Consider the following 27,110-nt stretch of genomic DNA (forward strand, 5'->3'; position numbering starts at 1 on the left):
TTATAGTTTCAGTTGGAGGACATATTACAAAGCAAACGCATAACAATACTGTGTGAGGCTTTGTTTCCCAAAAAATGAGAACAATAGTCTGCATATTGTTATGCAGCATTGTTATGGTAAATAATAGTACAACTCATTGTTGCTAATGTCAAAATTGTCAAAGTGATTGTGATTGTATCACACAAGTAAATGAGAGCATGATAGTGTCCGCTTCATTTACTTACGTCATCAACCCGCTGCCTTGAAAATTAATTTCGCTTCGAACGGGGGAAGAACACGTACGAGCCCGAACTTTGCCAACACAATTTCTCTTTTTTCAGGAGAAATACGCATAAAAAAATTGCAACGAGTGTCAACTTGTCGTGTAATAATTATTCTCTTCGAATGGAGATAAACTTGTTTTTGCAATAGATATGCCCTTTAACGTACATGACGAACTTACGTGTAAAATTATATTTTATAAATAAAACCCAGCCCTGGTTACAATGTATTACATCTTGATCCAGATTACTATATAAAGAGCCATCGGTCCTTATCGGGTCACCAATAATGATGTAGGACCAAACTATACGTGCTGCCCAGGACATTTGTGGCGCATCGATGTTTCATTTACCTTTGGTAACATATTGCAAAATTCCTGAGAAAGTTTTATAGGTTTGGTGTTCTGGTATCGCTGTTTCACTTACCTTTGGTAACATATTGCAAAATTCCTGAGAAAGTTTTATAGGTTTGGTGTTTTGGTATCGCTGTTTCATTTACCTTTGGTAACATATTGCAAAATTCCTGAGAAAGTTTTATAGGTTTGGTGTTCTGGTATCGCTGTTTCACTTACCTTTGGTAACATATTGCAAAATTCCTGAGAAAGTTTTATAGGTTTGGTGTTCTGGTATCGCTGTTTCACTTACCTTTGGTAACATATTGCAAAATTCCTGAGAAAGTTTTATAGGTTTGGTGTTTTGGTATCGCTGTTTCATTTACCTTTGGTAACATATTGCAAAATTCCTGAGAAAGTTTTATAGGTTTGGTGTTCTGGTATCGCTGTTTCATTTACCTTTGGTAACATATTGCAAAAATCCTGAGAAAGTTTTATAGGTTTGGTGTTCTGGTATCGCTGTTTCACTTACCTTTGGTAACATATTGCAAAATTCCTGAGAAAGTTTTATAGGTTTGGTGTTCTGGTATCGCTGTTTCACTCACCTTTGGTAACATATTGCAAAAATCCTGAGAAAGTTTTATAGGTTTGGTGTTCTGGTATCGCTGTTTCATTTACCTTTGGTAACATATTGCAAAATTCCTGAGAAAGTTTTATAGGTTTGGTGTTCTGGTATCGCTGTTTCACTTACCTTTGGTAACATATTGCAAAATTCCTGAGAAAGTTTTATAGGTTTGGCGTTCTGGTATTTATATAAACGAAACGAGTTATTTACTACACAATTTTGTTGAGTCATTAAGAATTGTTTGGTAACAGTAAAACGTTTCATGCCTTGCGTCTTGAAGAACTCGACCATGTTCATCCTGTAAAGGAACAATATGGAAGGGGAAGAAGAAGAAGAACATTTGGTAAAGGGTTTCTTTTCTCAACATTATGTGTATATATAGGTAGGCATAGTAGGGCGGAACACTTTTTTCTCGGATCGACTTGGAAGTCTCGTTCGGAGAATTCTTTGTGGGTACACATTATAGACGAATCCAACAAGCCAAGTGATGATCAGAATTTAGTCGGCCATGACTGGGTCCCCGGTGCACCAAGCTGGTGTTGTGACTGCCCAATTGGGTGGATTAAAGCCGCTTAAAAATCGATGTTATGTTGTATAAACTTTCATCATTCTGTTGTCTACGTGTAACACGGGTGATGAAATGCAGTTTAAAATCCCCGCCAAGGACGCATCATTTCATAGTGGGATATACCCGACAGGGACCCAGCTATTACCTTACCTTTGTTGATAAACAATGAGGTCAACTCATCTATATTGAACAATTAACCTACCATTTTCCACCTTGATATAACACATTTTATCTAATAAAAAGTCTCTCACCTTAGTTGTTGTATTTGTTTTAATTGGATTGGCCCTTTATCTGATGATTTTGTCAAGTATGTTTTGACCATGTCCGTGATCTTACATTCACCATCACATACGAGCGTTTCTCCAGTCAGAATCAGCTGTGATAATCTATCCGAGGCTGAAGGCTCAGGTGTTGGTTTTCTTGGTGGCTGATGAGTTATTGGTTTTCTTGGTGGCTGATGAGTTATTGGTTTTCTTGATGGTTGATGAGTTATTGGTTTTCTTGGTGGCTGATGAGTTGTTGGTTTTCTTGATGGTCGAGGTGTTCGTTTCATTGACGATGGCTGTGATGTTGAGTTTATCGTTGTAGTTGAAACTGTATTTTGAAAGCTGTCCGAGAGATAAAAAAAAATGAAACAATAATGAAGTGGACCTATATGTAATTCGCCGTAGAAGCAGTGGTGTAACAGAATTAATTATCATAGCGATAGGTAAAACCCATTTTTGAATGTATTGCACTGCACTATAAGTAGGCTGCACTCATCACCTGTCGAAAGGCCAGTTAGGCCGGTATTGGCCATCCCTTACATAATTAATTTAAAACAACAGCAAAAAAACCCAAAGAGACCAAAGGAATTAGTTATACAAGGTGTCCCATAAAAAGCGGGTTCCGACGAATGTGAGGGTGTTTTAAAATGTGTTTTCAACCATCATTCAGTGTTTGCATGTGTAAACCCCTTTTTAGCAATTATTTGCCGGGAAGCAGCGTTCATTTGATACCCCTTTTTAGCAATTATTTGCCGGGAAGCAGCGTTCATTTGATAGTTTTAAAATATGAATGTAAAAGCAGGGGCATAGCCAGCTTTTTTGGTCGGGGAGGGGCAAAACAGACGAAACAAAAATTTGTCTTTAAAAAAGACAAGTTGACGGATCAGGTGTATAGTACATGTACTTTGAGCTACTTTGACTTAACATTTAATATTCATATCTAACCTACGCTGCACTTATTCAACAATAAATAAGTGATATGGCTTAATAATGATACATGCGTACTAACTCTGGAAAACAATATTTTTTAAAAACCTCATTTTGCATTTTTAAGCCACCTCGGGAGCCACCTATACAGGATCTCATTTTGCATTTAGGTTTTTATTGCGTTGCAAAGTAGCAAAACTTTCTTTATATATGGCCCAATCCGTGCCTGGAAAAGGCTATCCCTCTTACAACCTATCGACAGGTCTGATTTCTATAATGAGGTGTCACCGGGTTTGCAAGAGAATAATACCAAATCTAAACACCATGAAATTCACCAGATCACGACCAAGCTCACATTGGGCGCCCCATTCCTTTTTTAAAGGAATTTTTATTAAGCCACCTACCAAAACAAATTTGGCCATAAGATGCCTTATCACTAAAGTAAACAAATTACACAGCCATTTGCTCTTGCTAGCTTTTGTCAGGGTCAGGGATATTTATGAACACCAATATTATACAGGTTTATACACATGGGTTATTACAAGAGTCAATAAACATTCAATTAACTAGTATAGATAATGGACTTAGTTTTGTGCAATGTAGTTATATTGAACTTTTTCTGAAGTAAATCGCCTGCTGCATAGTTTTCTAATACAGATGATATGTTTACTTTGTGATTAGGCCTGGCCATGATCTGCTAGTTTTGATTAACCAATCAGTTATGTGTATTGTCAGCAAACTACGGGGTCAAAAAATGACCCAAACGGGGTCATTTTTGACCCCAGCATAGTTATCAACTAAACACCATACCACTAACGGGGTCATTTTGACCCCATTTGTCGGGGTTATTGCAATGACTACGTATTTGGGTCAAATAGTAACCCCATTGGGGTCAAAATATTACCACATTTCGGGGTCAAATGAAATGACCCTTCAAAAGGGTTGCCTTATTGGGTTACTTAATGACCTCATTTCGGGGTCAAATGAAATGACCCATTTGAAAGGGTTGTTTTATAGGGTTACTCAATAACCACATTTAGGGGTTGTTTGGATTTTTTAGTAGGCCTATGGTCATGCTGGTCCCACCAGGACATAAGTGTGTTTCTGCACAGAGAAAGCATTTACATAAACAGAAAACTGCAAAATGCATCTGTGTATCACACTCACACACAGTCAGTCATCGCCTATGACAGTTCACGTATTATAAGCTTACATGATATAAGCTTATAACAACTGCAGCCAAGACACCAGCCACGACAGCATGAAATTGAATGAATCTGCGTGCATAGACAAGGGTCTATGCATCCTTGCAGTGTCACTTTTCAACTAACTTTTCATATTCCATCATGCAGACAAGCACACACGACAATCCGCTGAGCTGAACAATCAGAACAAATATGGCGCTGATGTGACCACGTGAGCCGATGCACACCGTGTGTGCAAATAGTTCCGAAATGCAAGTCATTATAAAGTTGACAAATTGTGTAACTTCGGTCAAAAAATTAGTTTTATTTATTAATCAACAAACATTAATTGCAGCTCATGTTTAAACTCATTTATGAATTGAGATTTTCAAAGCGGAAGATTGAAACTGATATCAATGCGCGACGGTATCGGCAAAATGACCACTAAGTTTTTGACCACGTTCGTCGTGGCTAAAATGACCTCGTGAATGTGGTCAAATTAAAACAGTACAACCCCCTTGAAGGGTCAAAACAACCCCAAACGTGGTCAATTCAAAATGACCACGGAAAATATAACCCCGTAGTTTTTAGTGTGTGGTAGCTATAAGCCAATAGCAAACATGTTTATAAAAAAGGCTAAAAAATTCCTACACTAAACAGACTCTTTGTCAGGTTTAAGGGCTAAATAGCAAGTTGTCATGTGGGGCAAGATTAGATAAAGGCATACAAACTAGGGTATGAGATATTAGGAATTATTTCCTAGCCTCTTAACCACAGGGTTGGTGGGCTATATAGCTATTCAAGACACAGGATATGTAAGGGATAAACTGTGCATATGAGATGTGGGGGCAAGTGGCATCATTTCACTGCCGTGGAAAAAAATTACAATTGCATCGTACAATACATATACATACCTGTTTTGTTTTTAGAGAGACTGTACATGTCTTCGAGCTCCCAAAAAGGCTGTATTGAGACGATGCGCGCAAAATTTTTATATTTATATATCTTACACTATTTTCGCCCATGATCGGGATGAAAAGGGTTTTATTGTGACAATATGCGCGCAAAATATTTGTATTTTAACACTATATTTGGTTCATGAATGGGGTGAATTTTGGTGGAAAAGGGGCTACTTGCTCCTTTTCTTTTCCTTTGCCCTCCAGATTTCTCAGAGGGGCTCTTTTTTCTTTCATTTTTTGTCAGGGGGCACTCTGAAGTCAACTGAAAATTGCACAATTTATCCTATACAACCATATTTACATCCGTAGTTTTAATTCACATTATGTAAATACTGAACACATTTTGAAATCTCACCACATTCATTTTGAGCTCGCTTTTTTTATGAGACACCCAAAATGAGATTTAGATGCCATTTATATTTCAAGAAAGTGCGTTGATTGAATTTGCTACTTTAAGGTTATTAATTATTTTAAACTGTTGTGATTTGGTAGTTCACAGCATCTTACGAATGGTAGTGGGCTTTGGCAAAAACTGCATTGCTCACTTCATAGCGAGTGTGTAGAAGAATTTAAATATCACAGATATACTTTTATAGGTGCTGCGGTTCTTGAGTTACGTTGTAAAGAGGGCTGCAACAACAACACTTTTGTAAAACGTACATAACTCATTAACAACAATAAATTAAGCAAGTTTGCAAAGTATACGATTTGTAGAATAAACTTTTGCAAAACATCAAGGTGTTGCTTTTCAATAATATATTGATCTAGATAATGAAAATTGATTTTTAGGTTGCTTCGACCAACAATACCTCGTCTACCCTTAAGGCGAGTTGGAGGGGAGCACTGACCAAGCGATTTTCACTCAAATATGTATTTCATTTAGTTTAAATGAAACTGAAAATAATAGCATGGCTACTGGCATCCCATTCGCCTTACGCTTACCATTAAGTGAGTTCCATAACAGTGGGTCGGTTGTCCCGATTAAATGGATCGGATAAAGGTTGGATTGTTTGATCTGACATAATCCGTATTTAACTTAATATTTAATGTTTGGCCATTCGGATCGTGACTTTCCATCATTTCAACAAGTTTTATTTGTAATATTGTAGGTCATAGCCTACTGCAAACAAACATGACAAAGGACTCTCTTTCATTTCGCCTCCCGTATTGCTATACAGATTTTGATTATGATTAAGTATTACCTTATAATTAATGTGCAAAAATAGTGTTGCCGTGTGGTGAAATATATTGAACAATCATGCACTCTTGAGGAAAAGCATGAAATTTGGCACATTTTGATGTGTTGAATGATTTTATGTACCGTTTGGGGCCCAAGTACATTTTTACAAGTTTAAGCGTTTTTCGTGTGATTTTTTTTTTTTTTTTTTTTGTGACAGCAAAAGTAAAATTGAGTACTAATTTCACATTTGCGACAGCTGAATTAAAAGTAGGTTTATCTCATTTTACTGTTAATATCACACGAAGAAGGATACAATGCGGATTGTGTTTGACCTCCCACGTCAATTTCGCTAAAAGTAGAAGTAGGGGGCCTACCACTTTCTTTTCAGGATCTGTGCTCTATTGTACAGAGATCCATAGTCCCTCGTGATACCTCTGCATGGTTTGGAAACAAACTGTCATCAGCTCATGTGATGGAAAACGGGAGTGGATCCGATTAGTCAATTTTGCGATGCGTATATAATATGTGCCCCCGCCAGAAGGGGCGCGGCGGTTCTTAAGCTTGTGTTGTGGTTTAATAAACGAAACCACACTAATAGTGTGCCCTCTCAGGCATAGGCGTAGATCCTCCCCCAATATTTTGCCAAGGGGATGGTCCATACAATTCACTCCACACCCCCCAATGTTGACGCCTCGCCTGTGAGTTTCTGGGGAAATTATCCTCATATTTGGCCATTTTAGGCGGAAAAGTGCAAATTTATTTTTGCTAGCTTCGCGCGCATTTATTCCACTTTTGCACCATATTTCACTAGTTTAGCTTCATCATGGCAAAATGTTTCGCGCGCTTTCCGCGCATTTCTACCATAAACTTATTCTGTAGCTAAAAGATGCTGCATGCACTATACTTAAGAAATTTTTCCACCCCCTAATGTCAAAAAAGAAATATACGCCATGCATTGCTCTCAGGGATGTCTGCTCTTTGTATTAACCTCATTTAAATATAAGGGACTAAATCTATATTTTCCACTTCATGATCATCTGTGTAACGTCTCTACCTAAACATTTAAAGGACTCTCCAAATAATACGGTAACATTTTAAAGTCAAATTTAAATGCATATTTTGCATCTTTCCAAAATGTTGATTTATTGTAAGCATATTATTTTCATATTTAGTCAAGTATATATTGATGTTTCTGTTTGTTTGTAGGGTATTAATTATGTGATGTTTGCACGTATACTTGCATGGGCTTAAAATAATAGTTTGCTGATGAGCCAAATGTAAGCAAAGAGCAAATTGTACTTTGGACCTTCCCTCGACCTCAGTGTTTGGTCACTCTTCAGTTTAAATTAAAATTTCTTTATAGATAAGATGTCTCGTCTCAAGTTGAGAGTAACGCCGGGGAGTAAGAACGCCATGTTGGCTTTCGCAGTGGTAGATTCGAACCGCTCGTGTTAACCCACTTTGGTAAACATATACGGTATCCCATTGGGCAACCACAAGCAATAGCGCCAATCCGGCTTGAAATGTGGGGTTGGTGTGGGGTGGGGGTGGTGGACACCCGGCCAAAATTGGCTGAAAAGAACAATCTACCACTGCACTGCGAAATCTATAGTGTAAGATCCGTTCATACTACGCCGCAATTGCGTTGCGATGTGGTGCGATGCCGCATCGCATAGTACTGAACTTTATTGCGATATCGCAATAAAGTTAAAAGGTCCATTCATACTATGCCGCAATTGCGGTGCGATGCAGTGCGATGCCGCATCGCATTGTACTTTAAAAAAAATACTGCATGGATTGCGATATCACAATAAAGTTAAATAGGGCCTACATTTACGTGGAAATGCGACGATTTGTGGTGAGTTGCGGCAAAAAGCAATCGATATATCGGCAACGCACCGCATCGCAATAATATGAATGGACCTAAATACATTTTAACTTTGAAATGCGACGAGTTGCGGTGAGTTGCGGCAAATCGATATATCGGCACCGCACTGCACCGCACTGCAATTGCGGCGCAGTATGAACGGACCTTACTCTCAATGCCGCAAAAATGTCCTTTTTATCTATTTGTAAATCTTGTAAAACATCCGGGAATTACGTAAAACACTAAAATAATTCAATAATTTTACAATACCTTGTAGTGTTTTTCATCTCATTTCTCCAACGAGTCCAAGCTCTAGGCTCTGGTCTTGGTTTAACATATAACGTTGAATTCGGAAATTGAAGAAATGATTTGTTGAGTAAAATAATGTCATAATCATACAGGCTTAAAGCAATCGACATCATCACGATTATTAGTGTGAAAACAAACATGGAATACCGGCGTTTTAAAGCAACATCCATAATTAAGACTTTTTAACTCACGAAGAAATACTGGAAGTAAACTGTTGCTGAAATAGAGTAGACCATATCATAGCAATGATGCTCCTGCATTAATATTAAACTCAAATAAACGTCCGCAATATTTAAAGTAATCAAATTGAAAGCACGAGACGAAATAGTGCCGCTATACGCTTCCAAAAATGGGAATCATCGTGCACGTTGTGATAAAAGCATGAGGTTTTCACACATGAAGCACAAACAATGGCCCAGGTTTATTTTGATATGTTTGCCGAAAAATACTCTATATTTATTTGTAAATATTGTAAAACAATCAATTAAGGAATGACGTGCATCAAAATAATTCCGTTTTACCTTTTCTACTCAGTAACTCAAAATGAATGAGTCCCGAGTCTAGGTTCAGGTACAGGCCTGAGGTACAGTGGCGTAGCCAGGATTTTGGAACCGAGGGGGCACAACTTGTAAATGTACCGACGGAAATATTTTTTGCCGACGGAAGTTGTGATTTGTTGACCCAAAATTTTAAGGATTATAGGCGGTATCATCATAAAAACCAGCGGTCTTCTTGTTGGTGATTCTAGAGTTCTTGCAATGTTCTGGACGACTGATGTATTATATCCTTATTCACTTGTCCTGCGAAAATCAGCGAAGTCCAGTGTACACTTGCGTTTATAAATATCCTTGCGTATGAAATCCTCACACGAAAATGATGCTGCTTGCTCCTATTACTTATCTTCTTGCGCTGCTTTCTCCACAATATATCTCCTTCGCTGCTTTCTCCAATAATGGTGTTTCTTTCACCAATCACTCTTTTCCAGGGAACAGGTTTCTTTAACACAGCTCCGCTGTTTTTTGACAGATGCGTGGCCTTCACAAACCCAGCAAACTCCAGCAATTCGACAGAAGAACTTTAATCCTTTGATGAGGAAGAGCACATTTGTGTGCTCGCTATCTCCTTCGCTGTATTAAAATAGCTCAATTATTGGCTACATAAACTGCATGTTAAAATGTACTTCTTTTTCGAAGCACGAAGACCATCACACACATGTGGAGTTTACAATCTCCCATGACATTCCGTCTTGAAAGGCTATGGCCGCCTGTCAGATCCGTATCCAGATAATAATAATTATAACATTTTCCATAAAGTCCTTCACAATCCGCAGTAGACCCTATGTCTTACTTTGGGCCATTTTCCGTAGCTTTGAAATAACCATACTTCCAGCTTGTCGGTGAAAATTATCCATCCATCTCCATCGCTCAGAGGCTGTCTAAATAGCACTGTCGGAAACTCATGATCTCATCCCTGGCTACACTCAGTAATACTCTTTCAGTATCCTGATTTTAACTGGTTAACATTATTTGTTTGTTTGTTTACCCAGGTTGGTCCGTGAGGAACACATGCTAATCCATGGAAAACCATGGACCGTTCCAAGCTCATACAAATGCACAAGCCTGGATAGCCAGTGTAGGCTAATATATGCATGCTGGCCTAGATAGCTTTGATAAAGAAATGGAAGAAAATAGCTAGGAAAAGGAGAAAAGAGAGAAGGCCACTCCCAAACACAATTGTACAATTTTACTCTTAGCCCTTATACTTCGTGAGAAAGGAAACTGGAATTCCAATCTCAGGCCCCGATGCAAAGGCTACTTTTACTCTCTTTTTGAGAGCTATAGCTACATCCATTCACATTACAATCATATCGATACAGGTCTGCCTAGAATTACTGCAAACATGATGTTTTGAAGCAAATCTGGGATTTTCCCAATGTTCTAATAATAGACATTAACATTTCACCTTACATCATTTCCTGTGGGTTTTCCCCCTAATGTCATAATAAACAAACTCTTGCATGATTATAAAGGTAACTTCCCCTACTTCATGAAATCACGGGGTACATCACACCGTACTCCCTTAGCTAGCTTCCCATGTGATTTTTACTCGGGCTTTCGCGAATAAACTGATATATTCCAAAATCAGAATTAAAGTGAGCCATAATATGCAAGATATGTTGCATTCAATAACATAAGTAATAGTACACTTAACTTTTACTGTCACTAATTATATAAACTCTTTATGACCATTTTACTATTAATTATAATACACATCAGTATAATTTTGAGTTCCAACAGGATGCGTTCATCATGATTAATAACAACATGTTTTTATTTAAATCAAAATTCGACTATGACATAGTCTAGGCTTGTGTTTCCTCTTCATTCAGAAGGTATAAAATCACGAAGACTCAAATTATAAACAAAATCAAATTTATATTTTATTCAAAACTTCTAACGAGTCGCTTAATCTGACTCAAGGCCAAAACACCTTTTTCCCAAATTCACTTCAGAATGCACACTGCACAAAACACAATGATTAATTAAGTTAACAACATCCATGACATCGTAGTCTTTTAATCAAATGAAAAGTATGGTTTAACAATACTTATAGTGGGTCAACACAAACACATACAATCAATCATATAGAAACACTCATTTAGCAAAGTTACTTATCTGACAGCTTTCATCTTATAGTTGATTGTAATGTTCTTGTTCTCAATGATCTTGATGTATATCCTGATTCACTTATCCTGCGAAGATCACTGTTCAGCGAAGTTCACTGAAGACTATAGGGCCTACGTAAAATCCTTTGCGTATAAAATCCTCGCTCAGAAATGGTGCTGCTTTCTCCACACGCAACTCCTTGCGCCGTTCTCTATCTCCAAAATAGTGTTATTTTTATCTTTCACACAATTTCTTCAGGAAGCAGGAGTTATGTTGCATATTGACAGATCTGTTGTTTCATAAACCAGACTTCAGCAAGTCGACAGAAGAATGAAGAGGTACACTCTAAGTCTCTAAATTTCAAGGATTTAAAATAAATCCTAAAGGATTGTGATTAGGTATTAGTATCAAGTATTAGATTTAAAATTAAATTTTTTTTAAAAAAATTAAAATCTGTAAGATTAATTTTAAATCTTAAATTGATTGGTCCCTAATTACAATCCTTAGGCCTAAAGGGCAGGTCTATTGCAAAAACAAGTTTATCTCTATTCGAAGAGAATAATTATTACATTACAAGTTGACACTTGTTGCAATTTTTTATGCGTATTTGATCTCCTGAAAAAGGAAAAATTATGTGGGTAAAGTTCAGCCTCTTACGTGTTCTTCCCCCGTTGGATGCGTAGGGGAAAGTGGGGTAATGCCGGACTGTGGGGAATCCCGGACACATCGATTGCAGCTAAATGGAGAAGGGTGGCACTATTATACTACCTTGGGGTATTAGCTACCTCAAGGTGTACCTCAGTGTACTATTACCAGCGCTTTGGGTTTCGTCTTTCTTTGTGAAAATTACGAAAAAACAGAAGTTGTCATTTTTGACTTTTTATCTGAAAAGTGATTTATAAGCTGGGTGACAGTCAATGCGACAAAGGACACAGATGAAGTATGGATGAAAATTATGTTTGATACGTGATTGTTAGCTGGATGTATGAATTTTGGTATCTTAAAAATGGATTAGTAGAACAAGCACTGGAAAATGAAGTCGGGACCGTGTGGGTAATCCCGGACACACATACATTCTCTATACAGATGGGGTAATGCCGGACACTTGATATTTCGAAAATATAGACAACAATGACAGCCCCCATATATATAGTTGTATGCTTGAGGTAACAGAAGTACCTAATGCATTCTAGGGGATTATCATCCTTCTCCACTTTCCCTCTTAGCAGCAATCATTGTGTCCGAGATTACCCCGTGTCCGGCATTACCCCATCATTTTTTAACATTTTGTTTTTTAATTATAACTTATTAACTATAGATGTTGAGTTATTAAAAACTGGTAACTACTTAGAACATTACTCCTACTTTGCATTGATATGATTTTCACTGATGAACCTTATTTAATCTTGTACCTGTGTAGCCTTAACGAAAGGTGCCCGGGATTACCCCACTTTCCCCTACGTGTTCTCCCCCCGTTTGGCTGATACCGTAGGTAAATGAAGCGGACACTATATCATGCTCTCATTATACAATCACAATCACTTTGACAAGAGTTTGACATTAGCAACAATGAGTTGTACTATCATTTACCATAACAATATGCAGGCTATTGTTCTCATTTCGCAAAAAAATCGCACACAGTATTGTTACTATGCGTTAAGTTGTAATATTTCATCCAACTGAAACTATAATAACTACATGAGTTTGTGGACTTAACACGGTTTATATGCTAGTCTCCAGATGAAATTCTAAGCTCAAAATATGTATTTATTTTTAGGCCTAATATTTCTCATGATATTGATATACATATGAATTGTAATATCACAATTTACTAATATATAAAAAAAAAGAAGAAGCGGCTGATTGTATCCATATGTTTAAAAACCATAACAAATTTGATCTAAAATGAGCGTTTATTGCGTTTCGACAGTATTTGTGGGACATGAGAGCACCTCAAACCTATCGAATTGCATTCTGAATACGAAGCATGTCTTTCTGATATCAAATAATTTTCATTTTTGAAAATCACAATATAATACAAATTTTATGACAAATTATAAAAATTTGATATTTTTCAAATTTTTGATATAGGCCTATAACAGTCCTCGAAGTAAATTATATAAATCTAATGACATATTCTTAAAGTGTATGTAGCAGGGAGGAAAAGCCGACGGTCAATTGAAAATTTTGTCCTTTCATATTGAAGATATGGATTTTTCCCCAAAAGACCTAATTTTTTTTTTGGTGTTTTGGGGAAAAAATCCATATCTTCAATACGAAAGGTCAAAATTTTCAATTGATCGTCGGCTTTTCATCCCACCTACATACACTTTTAAGTATAAATCATCAGATTTATAAAGTTTACTTCAAGTACTGTTAAATATCAAAAATATCAATTTTAATGATTTGCCATAAAATGTGTATTAAATTGCGAATTTCAAAAATCAAAATTATTTGATATCAGAATGACATTCTTCGTATTCAGAATGCAATTCGATATGTCTGATGTGCTCTAATGTCCCACAATAAATACTGTCCAAACGTTCATACCCCAGCCCTTAAGGCACATCACAAAACTTCAACATTATTTTTGACCATTTTGTATAAGCTTTTAAATTTTTTTTTATAAATGTCAAGTTCAACTTTCTCCGTGCCCGGAGAGCGGAGGGGCGACCGAAATATCATAAACAACCGTGGCTCGGCACATCCCTTTTTAAAGGGATTCTTATCAGCTATTGGACTGCACATGTACAGTGAACATGTACATTGTACATCCTGCTGCGGGTCACTGTTCTTGATGTATGACACAAAGGTCATATTGGCTGTGTTTTCATCATCGTTGTTGATAGAGAATCAGTTCCTGGGCCTCACAGAATTCATGCCCGAATTCCTGCTATGCTGTAAACATATGTGTCTATGAAAAGAAACATTCCATCCAGCAGAGTCCAAGGTATGTGGGTATTATGATGAGGGCAATATAATGATTCAATATCATGTCATACATATGTTGTGTTGGTGATGAAATTAAGCTGAAATTTTTAAGCTTACCTAAACAAAGTACACGCCCGATTTAATAACACTTTGAAATATTTGCAAAGCAATTTTTAGCGAAAATATATGTACATGTATATAGGTGATGTTCTTATGGTAATATTATTCATGTAAATTATGTACACTTGCAATCATGATAATGTAGTGCAAAAAATACATTCAGCTCAAATTTTAGCAGCCGCGGATCATCTCATCAGGTTGTCCAAAATGTAATGTCCAGATTTACTTGAGAACCCTAGCTTCGAATTTGCACATGATAGTTACGCTAGATGCTAGAGTGTACTAATATCGTTTTTCAGTGGGACAGCGGTAATTTTTTGCACTGGAGGTTTTTTAATTACTGTTTTAAATGTTGAAATTTCGATGAAAGTTATTTTGATGAGTCAACTGTATCTTTTGAGCAAGATTTGCCTATTTTGGACAGTCTAAAATTTTGCTGAAGTGTAATTTTAGCAACATTTTTGATGCAATCGCCTGTCGTGATCGGCTCTGTTTACTTCTGAACTTCCATTGCTATACACGGTGTCATGCATCAGCAAATCCAACTAGATTTTGAATGCAGTGGTCTCTAGCCTAGAATGTGAAGCTATCGGTGACCAAATTCTTGGCTAGACTTCTCGAGCAAGTCCAGATATTACTATTTATAGAATATATAAATGGCAAATTCAAATTTGTCATCAAACTACATCATCATTTTATATCAAAAAAGCCCTTGACTGAGTAAAGAATAAGAAAGCCAAACTGAAACCGTTTTGTCATAGCAATTTGGCTGACAACTACAACCAGTGTCCGAAATAAGGAAAATATGGAGGTTATCCCGAGGATAACTAAAGCATAAATTCTGCTTGTCCTCAATACATTTTGGTTGTCCCCAAAATGTGTCATACTTTCGGAGGTAAAATATAGTGGTTGTCCAGGGGATAAGTACATAGCTCAATATGGTTGTCCCCAGTGATTTTTGGACAAGAGGACAAGAGGATAAGTGCTTATTTCGAACACTGACTACAACCCATGATAAATTTTGTGACTAATTTTGCATTTTTCTCAAAAAATAACTACACACTGGTAATTAAAGTTATAGGGGCAAGGAATCCCAATTCACTGAAATTTCAGTGATTCAAGACAAGTGGCTCATTATATGTTAAGAAATGAGGTTCATTCAAAAATGGTCACAAATTTATCAAGGGGTGTAGTCAGTGTCCGAAATAAGGAAAATATGGAGGTTATCCAGAGGATAACTAAAGTATGAATTTTGCTTGTCCTCAATACATTTTGGTTGTCCCCAAAATGTGTCATACTTTTGGAGGTAAAATATAGTGGTTGTCCAGGGGATAAGTACATAGCTCAATATGGTTGTCCCCAGTGATTTTTGGACAAGAGGACAAGAGGATAAGTGCTTATTTCGAACACTGGGTGTAGTACCACCTTTGTTTGCATTTTGCATGTACATGTACCTACATGTACACTCAGTAAATATACTAAATTGAACGTTGCATGACCTATACTATAATCAAATTAAGTATTTCTTCGCCAAACTGGAACACTTTGAACGCTAGTGGCTCTGCGATAAGCACGCGAATATAGCGCGGTACAGAAGAAAGTAAACATCCGCTTTACACTGCGTACACGCTTAGTACACTACATGGACGCAACGCGCATGTTCCAGTTTGGCCAAGAAATACTTAATTTGATTATACATGTACCACGGTCCACCATGCATCTTCGAAAAGGGAGCTGGCATTTTCTTCGGAAGGGGGGGTCCCAAATATACTGGGGGTCATAGAATTTTTAGACCAAAAATAGGTTATAATTTTTAACACCCAAAATAGGGGGGTTATTGAATTATTAAGGGCAGGTGACTCAAAATTTTCATGTGCTACACGCACATTCTTAGACATCACAATCAAAATGTGCGTACAACCTATAGCTATATAATGCCAAATTTTTTATGCGCTCCACGTACCTTCTTTACATTTACGATAAAAAATTTAACGTGCTTCATGCACTATCTTCGCTCTTAGGTTTGCCAATCCATCCTGTTCTTTGACAATCTAGCAACAGCTTGATGATCCACACCCGTCCAGGCTGATGATACTTTGAAGATATGTTGTCCTACTGACAAATTAAAACAATATACGGGTCATTCTATGCCAACTGACCAAGGGGTGTACACCATACCTCTTGCATTTTTTTCTTAGTTTTTTTTGAGGGGTGTATATTTCAAATTTGTTGAAATCAAATCCATAATTGCTTCCAAGCTAACTTATAGGGCCCCAAAATGGGAATAAATTTATTTGAACCATACTCTGAGCCTCTGCCCAGAAACTGAAAATGTTTTTACTGTCCAACAGGGTTTAGGCAAGATTTGAAAGTTTGGGTGTGTAAATTCAAAAACCTGGGTGTGTAAATTACATTGTGTAAAGATTTGTGTACAAAGTATAGGGCATGTGGGCAAAAACTGGATGTGTGTTTACAAATTTGGGTGTGTAAAACACTCCTTACACGGCTGGCTGCCTAATATAAGCCCATGTCCAATTTGTTGGAGTTGGTATTTTAATACATGGTACTAATTACAAACTTGGTATATCTCATGAAACTTGTCTGAGCTCAATTAGCTACTCGAAGTTTAATAGGGATCTCTTTGAATTTAATTAGCTGGTTCATTTATTTCAGATTCCCTTCTGCACTTGTGTTTGTACTGAGCATTCTTCATCAAGTGTTTCAAGACAGCGTTGTGCAGAGAATGGAAATTAAAAAAATGAGTGAAATGAAGCACTAGTGGAATAAGCATTTTGTTACTTTATGCAAAAAGAGAGCGGGCCTATAATACCATGATAAGCAACGAAAACAACACTAGTGTACAATGATACAAGCAAGGGCAGTTGCCAGAAAAAGATTTTTGTACCTTCTAGAGCAGGGACTTTTCATTGAAAGCTATTATAATTAGTCCTGTTCTTGCTTATTCTCTATTTTGGCTTTAGTACGTATGTATGTGCAATGTATGGATTATTGCAGCCAAGGTACCTGAGTGGTACACACAGAGTACCAACACAGTACCAATTAATGCTGTCACTACACAAGACCTACCAGGAGTGGTACTGCACTGGCACTCCCCTGGTACTTCACATTACCAGCCAAGTACGGTATACCTAAGGTGCAGTCTGCTGTAATAGGAATCTAATTTAAAGTGTTCTTATACACCAGGCACAAATAAAAAGAAACTCGTCAGTTATATTCATCCTTGCTGTTCAATAACTTGATAATTTTGGATTATTGTGAAATATACATTTTGTTAATTGGACTTTTCGTTCTCATTTGACACCCTGTTCAAGTATTGAACAAATATTGGCCAAGATATGCGCCTCCAAACTCTCAAACCCCAAAATGAAAAGTTGCAATTTTAACCATTCAATTGTGCATGCTACACTGTGTGCTTTATTGATTGGCCTGGTGGTGCTTGTAAGTTGTGTGCAACACAACGATGCGTTCCCATTGAAAATCGTTGAAAATGCAACTTTTGATTTTCGGGTTTGAGGCTTTGGAGGCGATATCTTGGTCAATTCTTGTTCGCTTTTTACTTAACAGGGTGTCAAATGAGAAAGCAAAGTCCAATTAACAAAATGTATATTTCAGAATAATCCAAAATTATCAAATGTACAAAATTGCCTTATGTTTTAGGTATACATGTACCTAAGGTGCAGTCTCCTGAAATAGGAATCTGATTAAAAAGTGTTCTTATAGGCCCAAAATAAAGTACAAAATTGCCTTATTATTTATGTGGTTTTTTTAAATTTTTATTGCAGACCTTCAATCACCACCATGAGTCAGGGTATTCCTGCAAGCATACGTTTCATACACAAAATTGTCGGCCGCTCAACTCATTCTGTTCAAAGAAGAGCCTCTGCACATTCTACGTGCTCTTCGGTACCAGTGATCACTTCTTCATATTGTACAGCAGTAAAGAGGGCGCATATTTCACCATTGCTATATGAAAACTCTTCATCAAGATACGAAAAGGATTCGGTGAAATTGCCTTTCCTTATAAGGCAATCAGCATGCTTCCATTCGTCAAATTTGCACAATGCACAAAAGCACGACAGAGCAGAGAACATTGAATTGGACCCTCATGATAATCACCGAATCGATGTCGCTGCAGAAAAATTAAAACGCAGTGTTCCCCATAAAGTGGTAGAATTACTGGATGAAAATAATGTAGCTTTGGGGTCAATGCCCAGAGATGAAGCCATCGGACTCAGTGAAAGCAAGAAAGTGAAACTGGTGATGGTGAATCCTAGCACCCGACCTTACCCAACGTATCGTTTGATAAGCAAAGAGGATTTTCAGAAAGAACAGATGCAAATCAAGGAGCGTTTGAAAAAAGATGTGAAGACATCTGTGAAAGAGGTGAGATTTTAAGCCTTTTTCCCCAACATTTCAGAATTATATTCTTGGATTAATGAGATATTTGCATTAATTGCAGTACCGGTATTTAAAGACCGTAAAATATAACACAACATGCGATCTGAGACTTGGAAGCTTGTGCAAACCAATTTTGGTTCTCCTAGTTGTAATCCAGCGCAAACCTTTACGCGAACCAGTTGGCAGGTCCGTGTCAGATATGAACCCCATCAACCCCCGAATTTCCCCTTTGCACCTTTTACAGTGTAATATGTAATGTGCAGAGAATTAAAAAAAAAAAAATTTAAAAGCTCTATTGACATGTACTGGGATTAATTTTTCTTGCACAGGTGCGGCTTGCATGTGGCATTGCAGAACACGACCTAGCAGTAAAAAGACGACAGATAAACGAGTGGTTTGAGGACTCTAGACATGAGTATCATGTAAAGATCACTGTCAAAGGAGGCAAATCATGGAAACCTATCACAGAAGATGATCAGGTAGGTTTGGGAAGGATATTTGGGGGACTATACTTCAGGGGTGAAATTAAGTGGGACACAGGAGCCGTTTGGCCCCCAGAAACTCTGAAATGGCCCCTGGCTCCATCTCAATTTTAGTTGACCAGGGGACACTTTTCTCACAAAACTGGCCCCAGCATAGTGAAGAATTCAGAGCAATTAGTGCTCATCCAGCACATCTTTATTTTTATTGGCCCGTTGAATTGGAAATGGCCCCTGGCTCCTCCAAATCTTGGTGAAATAGGGGCCACTTTTTTGCCAAAGTGGCCCCTTGTTCAAGATCTCTTATTTTCACCTTTGCTATACATGTAATATCAAAGCTAGGATGCATAATATTCGATATGCAAATCTGGCCACAATAGGACCAGGTATTGGTCGGATCAGTGAAAAGGACAATTTAAATGAATGTGTAATTCTAGTATGTGACGGTTGATTTGGAACATAGATAAGTCCTTATACTTCAGAGCATGCATTAAGATATCAAATCGTTGGTCGCAACACGTAGTGGCGTACGTGAAGGACAAAATATGTTTACGAGCAAAACGTTTTTGAAGGATATGCTACTAGCAACGGAGTCGATACTCCTCCACTGTTATCTCTTAGTGGCCTGATTCCATTTGAAATGTGGAAGTTTAAGGTTCAAACTATTAAGCTATATCTTTAATTAATAGTTAACAAGGAATAACTGTTAGGATATTAGCTGGCTCTAAACCTATGCCACTATGTGAAACGGACAATTTGGAGAATTACTCCAAGCCACTATGTGTTGTGACCGACGAAATGTATGTAAGTTAAAACATGCCTGGATATTAACAGAGAGATGGGTCCATGTTAATTACATAGGTCAGGATATGGGTGGTTGGATTGTATTGATTATTATGTTGCCCATTCTACAGTCAGAAATCTTTTTTGACACACACATAATTCCATGAATCTGTTGTGTCCAATACCTCCCTGCGCTTGCATTGACATATATCACAGTTGAGTAACTAGGGCGTTCTATCTTTAATCAAGTTGTATTCATTCAACTGAATTTTTCCGAGTAACAGTTTACCTCACCTACATGTACACCTGTGTAGGGTTGTGTTGTGCAGCATTCTATCTTGGTAAATATTATTAAGCATCTCACCCATTACGAATAACAATTACAACACTTACATGTACAACATCACATGCTGTTCTGAGTGCCTGGTATTGGTGGATACCTTTTCACAATGGTGTGCACATGTACATGTAGTAGCAAACTTGTTGTATGTAATAATGCGCTGGTTGGAATAATGTACATGATATAAATACTTATTTAAAACCCTTCACAAATTTGGATAATCCCTCAAAGGAATAATTATTTAACTTTATTGAAAATCAAAATTGACAATTTTCCCTGAACAATTTTGTACTGTACACATGTATGTAGACCTGTGAGTTTTTATCAATTCCCTATATGTATAATACACATTTTGCAAGAGTTGATAAATACATGCATGTGTTCTATTCTCTTCTTTACAGATAGCATTAGTTCACAGTTTACTCTCAGGAATGGAAGATCGTATTACTTTCAATAACAAACCCAAATCATTTGGCAACAAGGACAACCCAAGTCTGACGGTCACCCTGAGAAAGATGTCGGTGAAGGAAAAGGCAGCCTACAATAAACAGAAAAATATTGAAGAACAAGAAAACTTGGAATAGTTAGTAAGAACAATGGAAACATTCCATGTACTTGTTTTGAACCAGTTTGATTGCAACAGGTTTGATTTGAACAATTACAGGAGAACTATTAATAATATATTCTCTCCTGGGGCTGTCTAGTTTGCATGCTGCCAGGTGAGGGATTTAAATTCAATAAATTGAACACCATTCACTAGGAGCCACAACATGCTCATCTATCAGGGTGCAGTTCTTTAACCCCAAAACATTTGTGCATTCATTGAATGACCTTTACAAATTTGGGTACAAAAACTCATACTCTGTAACTTTTTGTCAAATTTTGTCCTATTATAAGTTTAATTGAGGTTATTGAACTATGCCATTGTGGTCCACAGTGATTGAGTTTTAGATTTGCAGATGAGCTACACATCAAGTCTCCTGAGGAAGTTTAGAGGAGCTTTTCAGGCGGGTGACTGCTCTCACTTGCCTCAAGGTATAAACCTGTTAAAATGGAGAGCAAAATGAAACTTCTGCACTACTCTCACCGAGCGCTTTCTCCAGATCAACCAATGTTTCCAATGAATGTTATTGCTCTGAAGATTTGTTGTTGCTAATGATATTGAGACACATTGATAAGATAATGTCACAGGTGTAGATGACGTCAAACAAGAAGATGTTGTGGGGGTGTCAGGCGGTTGTCTCATGGCCAATGTCTAACCTCTTGTCACCTTTCAATCTGGGTCTTTTAGTTCTAATATGGTTTGCTTCCAAAACCCTACGAGGGAAAAAGTTGACTTCATCTGTATGTTTTCCCAGTCAATCTGGTATCCTTCGCTCCTGTCAATATATTCCTTGCTGATTTAGAACTGGCCCGCTTTTTATGTTCTGTTAGCCTCTTTGTGAGCTTACGTCCAGATTCAGCAATATATTGGAAGTCGCAGTTGTTGCAAAGGATGCAACATCACTAGCAACAATAAATCTTCAGAGCAGTAACATCTGCTGAAGACACCGTGGAAGGTGCTCCAGCGAGTGTACCAAATTTGAATGCGTGAGGAGTTTAATTTTGCTTTCTTTTTACATTTACTGCTATGTATGAATAGGCATCATTCATAAAATGAATTCCAATACATAGGTCCTAGGTTTCTCCACCAAAAGCCAGCAGTTTGTACCAAAATTCCACAAGGTAATAGCCTACCAGTCGTTTTGCAAAGAACAATGCAGCTCGGTGGTCAATGCAACTCCACTTCATTACATTATATTGTGGGAAGAAATTTCGGTCAAATTGACTTCCGGAGAACAAACCAAGAATCAATGTATTAATGCAGTTTAAAAAAAAAATTGAGACATTGCAGAAGATGAGTGAAATAGATTTTTGTTGTTGTTATTTTTTCACCGCTATATCAGAAGAAGCGCGGAACTGTATTTTGATCATTTTAGGTACAAGCTCATTACAAGACTTACCAGCGCACTCCCAAAAGCGATGAAATACTTTAATTTGGATATAAAGAATAGGTAAAAGAAAAAATAAGTCACGAAAATTCTCATTAGGTGATGAAAAAAACCTGTTATACAAGCGAACATACCTTTATAGGGTCCATTGGTCAGGTGGGTTTTTTTTTCAGCTAATGACTCTAAAAATCACCAAAATCTATAATTGCAATTACATGTACTTTGCAATTGTGTCACTCACTTTTTTTCAGTCTGAAAGTCAATTCACTGAAGGCCAAAAAAAAGGCTGATTTTACATGTATACAGCAATTTTTTTTAAATCCCAAAATGGAATATGTGGGTCAGTCAGGCCAGTAAAATAGGTTCTTTTGATGGCCTTAAATTAGTTAATTATACAATTGACTTAAAAGGAAAAAACGGCACTGCTGATAAATGTGATGTTTAAAAAAAGTTCTTTTTCTGATGATGTTAAACTTGCAATTTTTCAAAATATTTGTCTATTGATTTTTTTTGGGAGAGGCAGGGGGGAACTTTGAGGTGGGTCTTTGAAACTTATAAAGGGTGTCACAAACAATTTATACAATGTGCTATTATACTTTGTTCTCCCTCCCCACTTATTTGAAAAGTATGGTGCCAAATGTATTCTGTATGCACAATTTGGCATAGCTACATGTAATTTGATATTCCATATTGCCATAAATATAATATTCCATAAATATATTTCTTTCATTACATTATATTATAAATATATAATAGTTCCAAGAATGTTATAAAATTATAACAGTATGTAATATGATAATAGGCAATTTATGTGGCGTAATACCCTGTACATGCCTTTTGTGTTTGTGTTAAGGCCCCCCCCCCCAAAATTGTTAGTTTGTCCCCGTCCGACCGACCGTGTACCCTGGTCCCCACTGTGTCTTTTTTTTTTCTTTTTTTTTAATTTAATTTTTTTTTTTTTTTTTTTTTTTTTTTTTTTTTTGGGATTTTATTTTTTGTATGGCATCGATGGGACACCGTATAAAACAGTGGTTAGTATAAATTAAAGAAAGAAAATGCAAAGAAAATGAACAGTATAACATGCAGAACCATCTCAAGAGTTAAACCAGTAAAGTCCTGTGTGTTTTGACTTACTTACCAGTCTTCAAATTGTCAGTTTCAAGTGCAATGTCTAAAAAAAAAAAAAAAAAAAAATCCGACCTACCGACCCAACTGTTTCATAAGCCTCTATGGACAAACAAACATTTTTTTTTGGGCCTAATGGTGCATATAATTTTCTTGGTGATGGGATTCATGATGTCTTATACAGGGTGTGTCAGGTGTGATCAACTATGTGCCGATATGTTCAAAACATTGGCTCACATGATGTGTCTTTTCTAGACTTGTTAGCTGTAGAGAGATTAAGGTAATTGTTTAATCATCTTGTGCATTTATCATACCCAAAGAAGATTTTCACAGCATACACCATGTGTTGTACATACGATACCACTTATGTGCAATTCAACCTTTTTAGCCAGTCCAAACCATGACATCTTTTATACACACATGCACCAGGAAAGGACTATAATGTTCTTTCATGTGCAAATAACCAATTTCACACTATATATAACACTGCCCAACACAGTTTTTGGTGACTTTGGTTTGAGAGTTGTTTTTAGGTAATTTTGGGTCGCTGATTTCAAATATAGCATTAGTTTTTGCATATCACGTCAAATTTTCACTCTATGGTATACCCCCGCCTATATGAGAGGGTGTATTGCCCGGGTCCATAAAGTTACTAAATCACATGAACCCAATTCAAAGTCAAAAGGTAAATGCATAAATATTGACATAATAATATCAACTATATAAAGGTACACTAATTTGGCAAAAAGATTTCCCTTAGCATGTTTATGGAACAAATCGTCTGACGCATCACATACTGGTCTATCTCGAAAAACACGCATTTCGAGAAAATTGCAATTGAAAATCTTCGTATTAAAGGGGCATTTCGTGATCCACAGCCTCATCCCCCCACTTTTCTCAAAAAAAGTTGAGATTTTTATATCGCTGGGAACCTCTGGCTACATAATGTTTATGTACAAAATATCTCTTGCAGATTAATTCGTTTAGCTAAGATATCGTGAAATTTGAATTTTGTTCTGGTGCACCAGAACGAAATTACAACGCATTGTCTATGGAGCAGTGTAATACACATAATCATGCATAACTCGCAAAACGCAAAAATCGGAATCAACTGAAATTTTGGGAATAGGCTTTTTTTCGTGGATATGTACTGAAACATGTCATAAAAAGAGGATGCTAGGATCACGAAATCCTCCTTTAAGTTTACCTTTCTATAATTCAATTAGACAATGGATTTTCATGAAATTGGTTTTAAATTAAAGCATATACTTAAAAGATTTATTTAAGTGGCATCTTGAATTATATTTACGTATGCAATATTGCTTAAAACTACACTGAAGTTGTAGTTCTGTATGTGAAATAATTTATTATTAAACATACGTGTTCTAAATAGTAATTCATGAAATTTCACCATTTGTCATAGAAAAACAACTTGACCTAATAGGGAAAAACTGATGCCATATTTGAAATCAGCGACCCCAAATTAGTTAAAAACAACTCTTAAATCCAAGTCACCAGAAAAAATGTTAAATTTTGTTGGTCAGTGTAATGGATTTGTACATCTATCAGGAACTAACCTTTTATTTTGCTATAATTATCCAGAATGTATGTGTTGAAGTTTGCAGTCTATATACATAGTGAACATCAAAGGTTGATGTTCTTGTCAAAATATGACTGGTTCCCATTTTTTTATTTCAATTTCATAACCTTTTTGTTTTACTTTCGAGAGCTCTTAATTTTCGAACACTTCTTACATGTATGAGACCGGAGACCCCGAGTTACCCATAGATACCATCCAAAACCTAACAGCCCCAGTGATATTGCTACTGCAAAGTCCTCCTTCGTGTACATGTTCAATGTGAACTTGCGTGCATCAGGAACCAGTTTTAGGGTCTTTTTGCCAAAACAAAGTGCATTGTGGTGATGTAGTGATCATCTTCTTTGGGTGATACCATTATTAATGTTAAAGTACAAGATTGAAGGTAGGGACATCATTCTTTTGTGCCAAAATATGGAAAGCACTTAAATGCAAAAACCATGCTGTAAATGTAATTGCTGTATGTAGAAAAGTAAGCAAGAAAAATTTGGATTCCTTTACTTTAAATGGATCAGACCATCAGTTTTGCATCAGATTGGCTTGAGCAATGAATATTTTGTCTGGTTATGGCCCATCGCACCATAATATAATAATAATAATAGCGACAAGGCACATATCCACTCAATTAAGAGCGCTCAAGGCACTAAAACAAAACAAACAAACAAAAACTAACAAGACAAAGAAAACTGGAACTAAATTAAGAAACATAACTTAAGAATTACAGAATGTCTCTGACATAAGATGAGTTTTAACAACTTTTTAAACACAGTTACATTTTTAGCAGTTCTGATATAAATAGGCAGTTCATTCCATAGATGTGGAGCTGCGATTGCAAATGATCTGTCACCCCATGTGCGGTTGGATTTTCTTTCTTGAAGAAGTTGCATGTTTCCAGATCGAAGCGTACGGGTGGGAACATAATGTAAAAGGAGTTCAGATAAATATAACGGAGCAATATCATTAATACATTTATATACAATCAACATAAGTTTAAAAACAATTCTTTGTGTGACAGGAAGCCAATGCAGTTCCTTTAGGATTGGCGTGATATGGCAATATTTTCTGGTGAAAGTAAGAATTGAGCGGCAGTGTTTTTGAATTTTCTGAAGGCGATAGAGTTGGTTTGCTGGTAATCCATAAAGAAGTGCATTGTTGTTATCCAAACGAGAAGAGATGAATGAGTGAATAATTTGTTCAGTAGCATCGCGACTTAGGTATTTATGATCCGGCTGATGTTACGTGTTGAAGCGCTGAACAACGAATGACATTAGAGATATGAGGTTGCATGGTCATGTGAGTGTCAAAAAATGCACCTAAATTGCGTGCTTTGGAAGATAAGGCAATTGCAGAGTCACCGATGCAAACATTTTCAATGTTGATTTTAGAGAGCTGTTGGTGGGATCCAAACAGAAGAAATTCTGTTTTATCATCATTTAATTTCAAGAAGTTTGATTTCATCCAATTACGGATTTCACTGATACAAATTTCAAGAGAAGTAATTGCAGAATTAGCACTATGTTGAGAAGATTCAAATGATAAATAAAGTTGCGTGTCGTCCGCATAAACATGATAATTCAATTGATGGCGAAGAATGATATTCCGGACAGGGTAGGTGTAAATGGTAAACCACTGAGGTCCAAGTACAGAGCCTTGAGGCACAGAATAATCAAGAATGGTAGAATGAGAAGTAGCATTGCCAATGCGAACATATTACGGCCTATTTGTAAGGTATGATTTACACCAGTCCAGGGCAAGATCTTGAATGCCAAGATAATAGTGAAGATGGGAAAGAAGAATATTGTGGTCAACAGTGTCAAATGCAGCACTTAAATCGAGAAGAATCAAAGCTGTGATTTGGCCATTGTCAAGTGATGTGAGAATGTCATTATTAACTCGAAGAAGAGCAGTTTCTGTTCCATGGTAGTGTTTATAAGCTGATTGATAGGGATCTGATAGGGAAAATTTATTGATATGGTTTGAAATTCTGTTTATAGAAACAATTCTTTCAATTGTCTTTCCAAGAAATTTGAGATTGGATATAGGTCGGTAGTTTTTGAAGATTTCTTTATCCAAAGTAGGTTTTTTAATAAGAGGACTAACATAAGCAGTTTTTTGACTTTGTGGAAAAATTCCTGTAAGAAGCGATTTGTTGACAATGTCAGTAATATATGGCACAGAAATA

General features: G+C 36.8%; 2 protein-coding genes across 2 annotated transcripts; one reads left to right on the top strand and one right to left on the bottom strand.

The window, feature by feature from the left end:
• Positions 1–621: 621 nt before the first annotated feature.
• On the bottom strand, positions 622–8,639 carry LOC140160292 (uncharacterized). The gene is made up of 3 exons (XM_072183563.1): positions 8,439–8,639; positions 2,037–2,393; positions 622–1,515 (listed from the first exon to the last, which is right to left on the bottom strand). The coding sequence occupies exons 1-3, from the start codon at positions 8,615–8,617 to the stop codon at positions 1,263–1,265; spliced, it is 789 nt and encodes a 262-aa protein (XP_072039664.1). The 5' UTR covers positions 8,618–8,639; the 3' UTR covers positions 622–1,262.
• A 5,307-nt stretch (positions 8,640–13,946) lies between these two features.
• Positions 13,947–23,063, top strand: LOC140160732 (translation initiation factor IF-3, mitochondrial-like). The gene is made up of 4 exons (XM_072184029.1): positions 13,947–14,093; positions 17,998–18,598; positions 18,943–19,092; positions 20,617–23,063. Exons 2-4 carry the CDS (start codon positions 18,014–18,016, stop codon positions 20,797–20,799), a joined length of 918 nt encoding a protein of 305 aa, XP_072040130.1. The 5' UTR covers positions 13,947–14,093; positions 17,998–18,013; the 3' UTR covers positions 20,800–23,063.
• The last annotated feature ends 4,047 nt before the right edge of the window (positions 23,064–27,110 follow it).

Source organism: Amphiura filiformis, chromosome 9 (genome assembly GCF_039555335.1).
Source record: "Amphiura filiformis chromosome 9, Afil_fr2py, whole genome shotgun sequence".
NCBI lineage: Eukaryota > Metazoa > Echinodermata > Ophiuroidea > Amphilepidida > Amphiuridae > Amphiura > Amphiura filiformis.

What these genes read in the sequence shown, in the direction of transcription:
- LOC140160292 (XM_072183563.1), bottom strand. Translation starts at nt 8,617, where the DNA reads ATGTTTGTTTTCACACTAATAATCGTGATGATGTCGATTGCTTTAAGC. An exon ending in GAGATGAAAAACACTACAAG is followed by an intron (nt 2,394 to 8,438) that starts GTATTGTAAAAT and finishes TCTCTCGGACAG; the next exon opens with CTTTCAAAATACAGTTTCAA. An exon ending in AAACAAATACAACAACTAAG is followed by an intron (nt 1,516 to 2,036) that starts GTGAGAGACTTT and finishes GTTCCTTTACAG; the next exon opens with GATGAACATGGTCGAGTTCT.
- LOC140160732 (XM_072184029.1), top strand. Translation starts at nt 18,014, where the DNA reads ATGAGTCAGGGTATTCCTGCAAGCATACGTTTCATACACAAAATTGTC. An exon ending in TGAAGACATCTGTGAAAGAG is followed by an intron (nt 18,599 to 18,942) that starts GTGAGATTTTAA and finishes TTTCTTGCACAG; the next exon opens with GTGCGGCTTGCATGTGGCAT. An exon ending in CTATCACAGAAGATGATCAG is followed by an intron (nt 19,093 to 20,616) that starts GTAGGTTTGGGA and finishes TCTTCTTTACAG; the next exon opens with ATAGCATTAGTTCACAGTTT.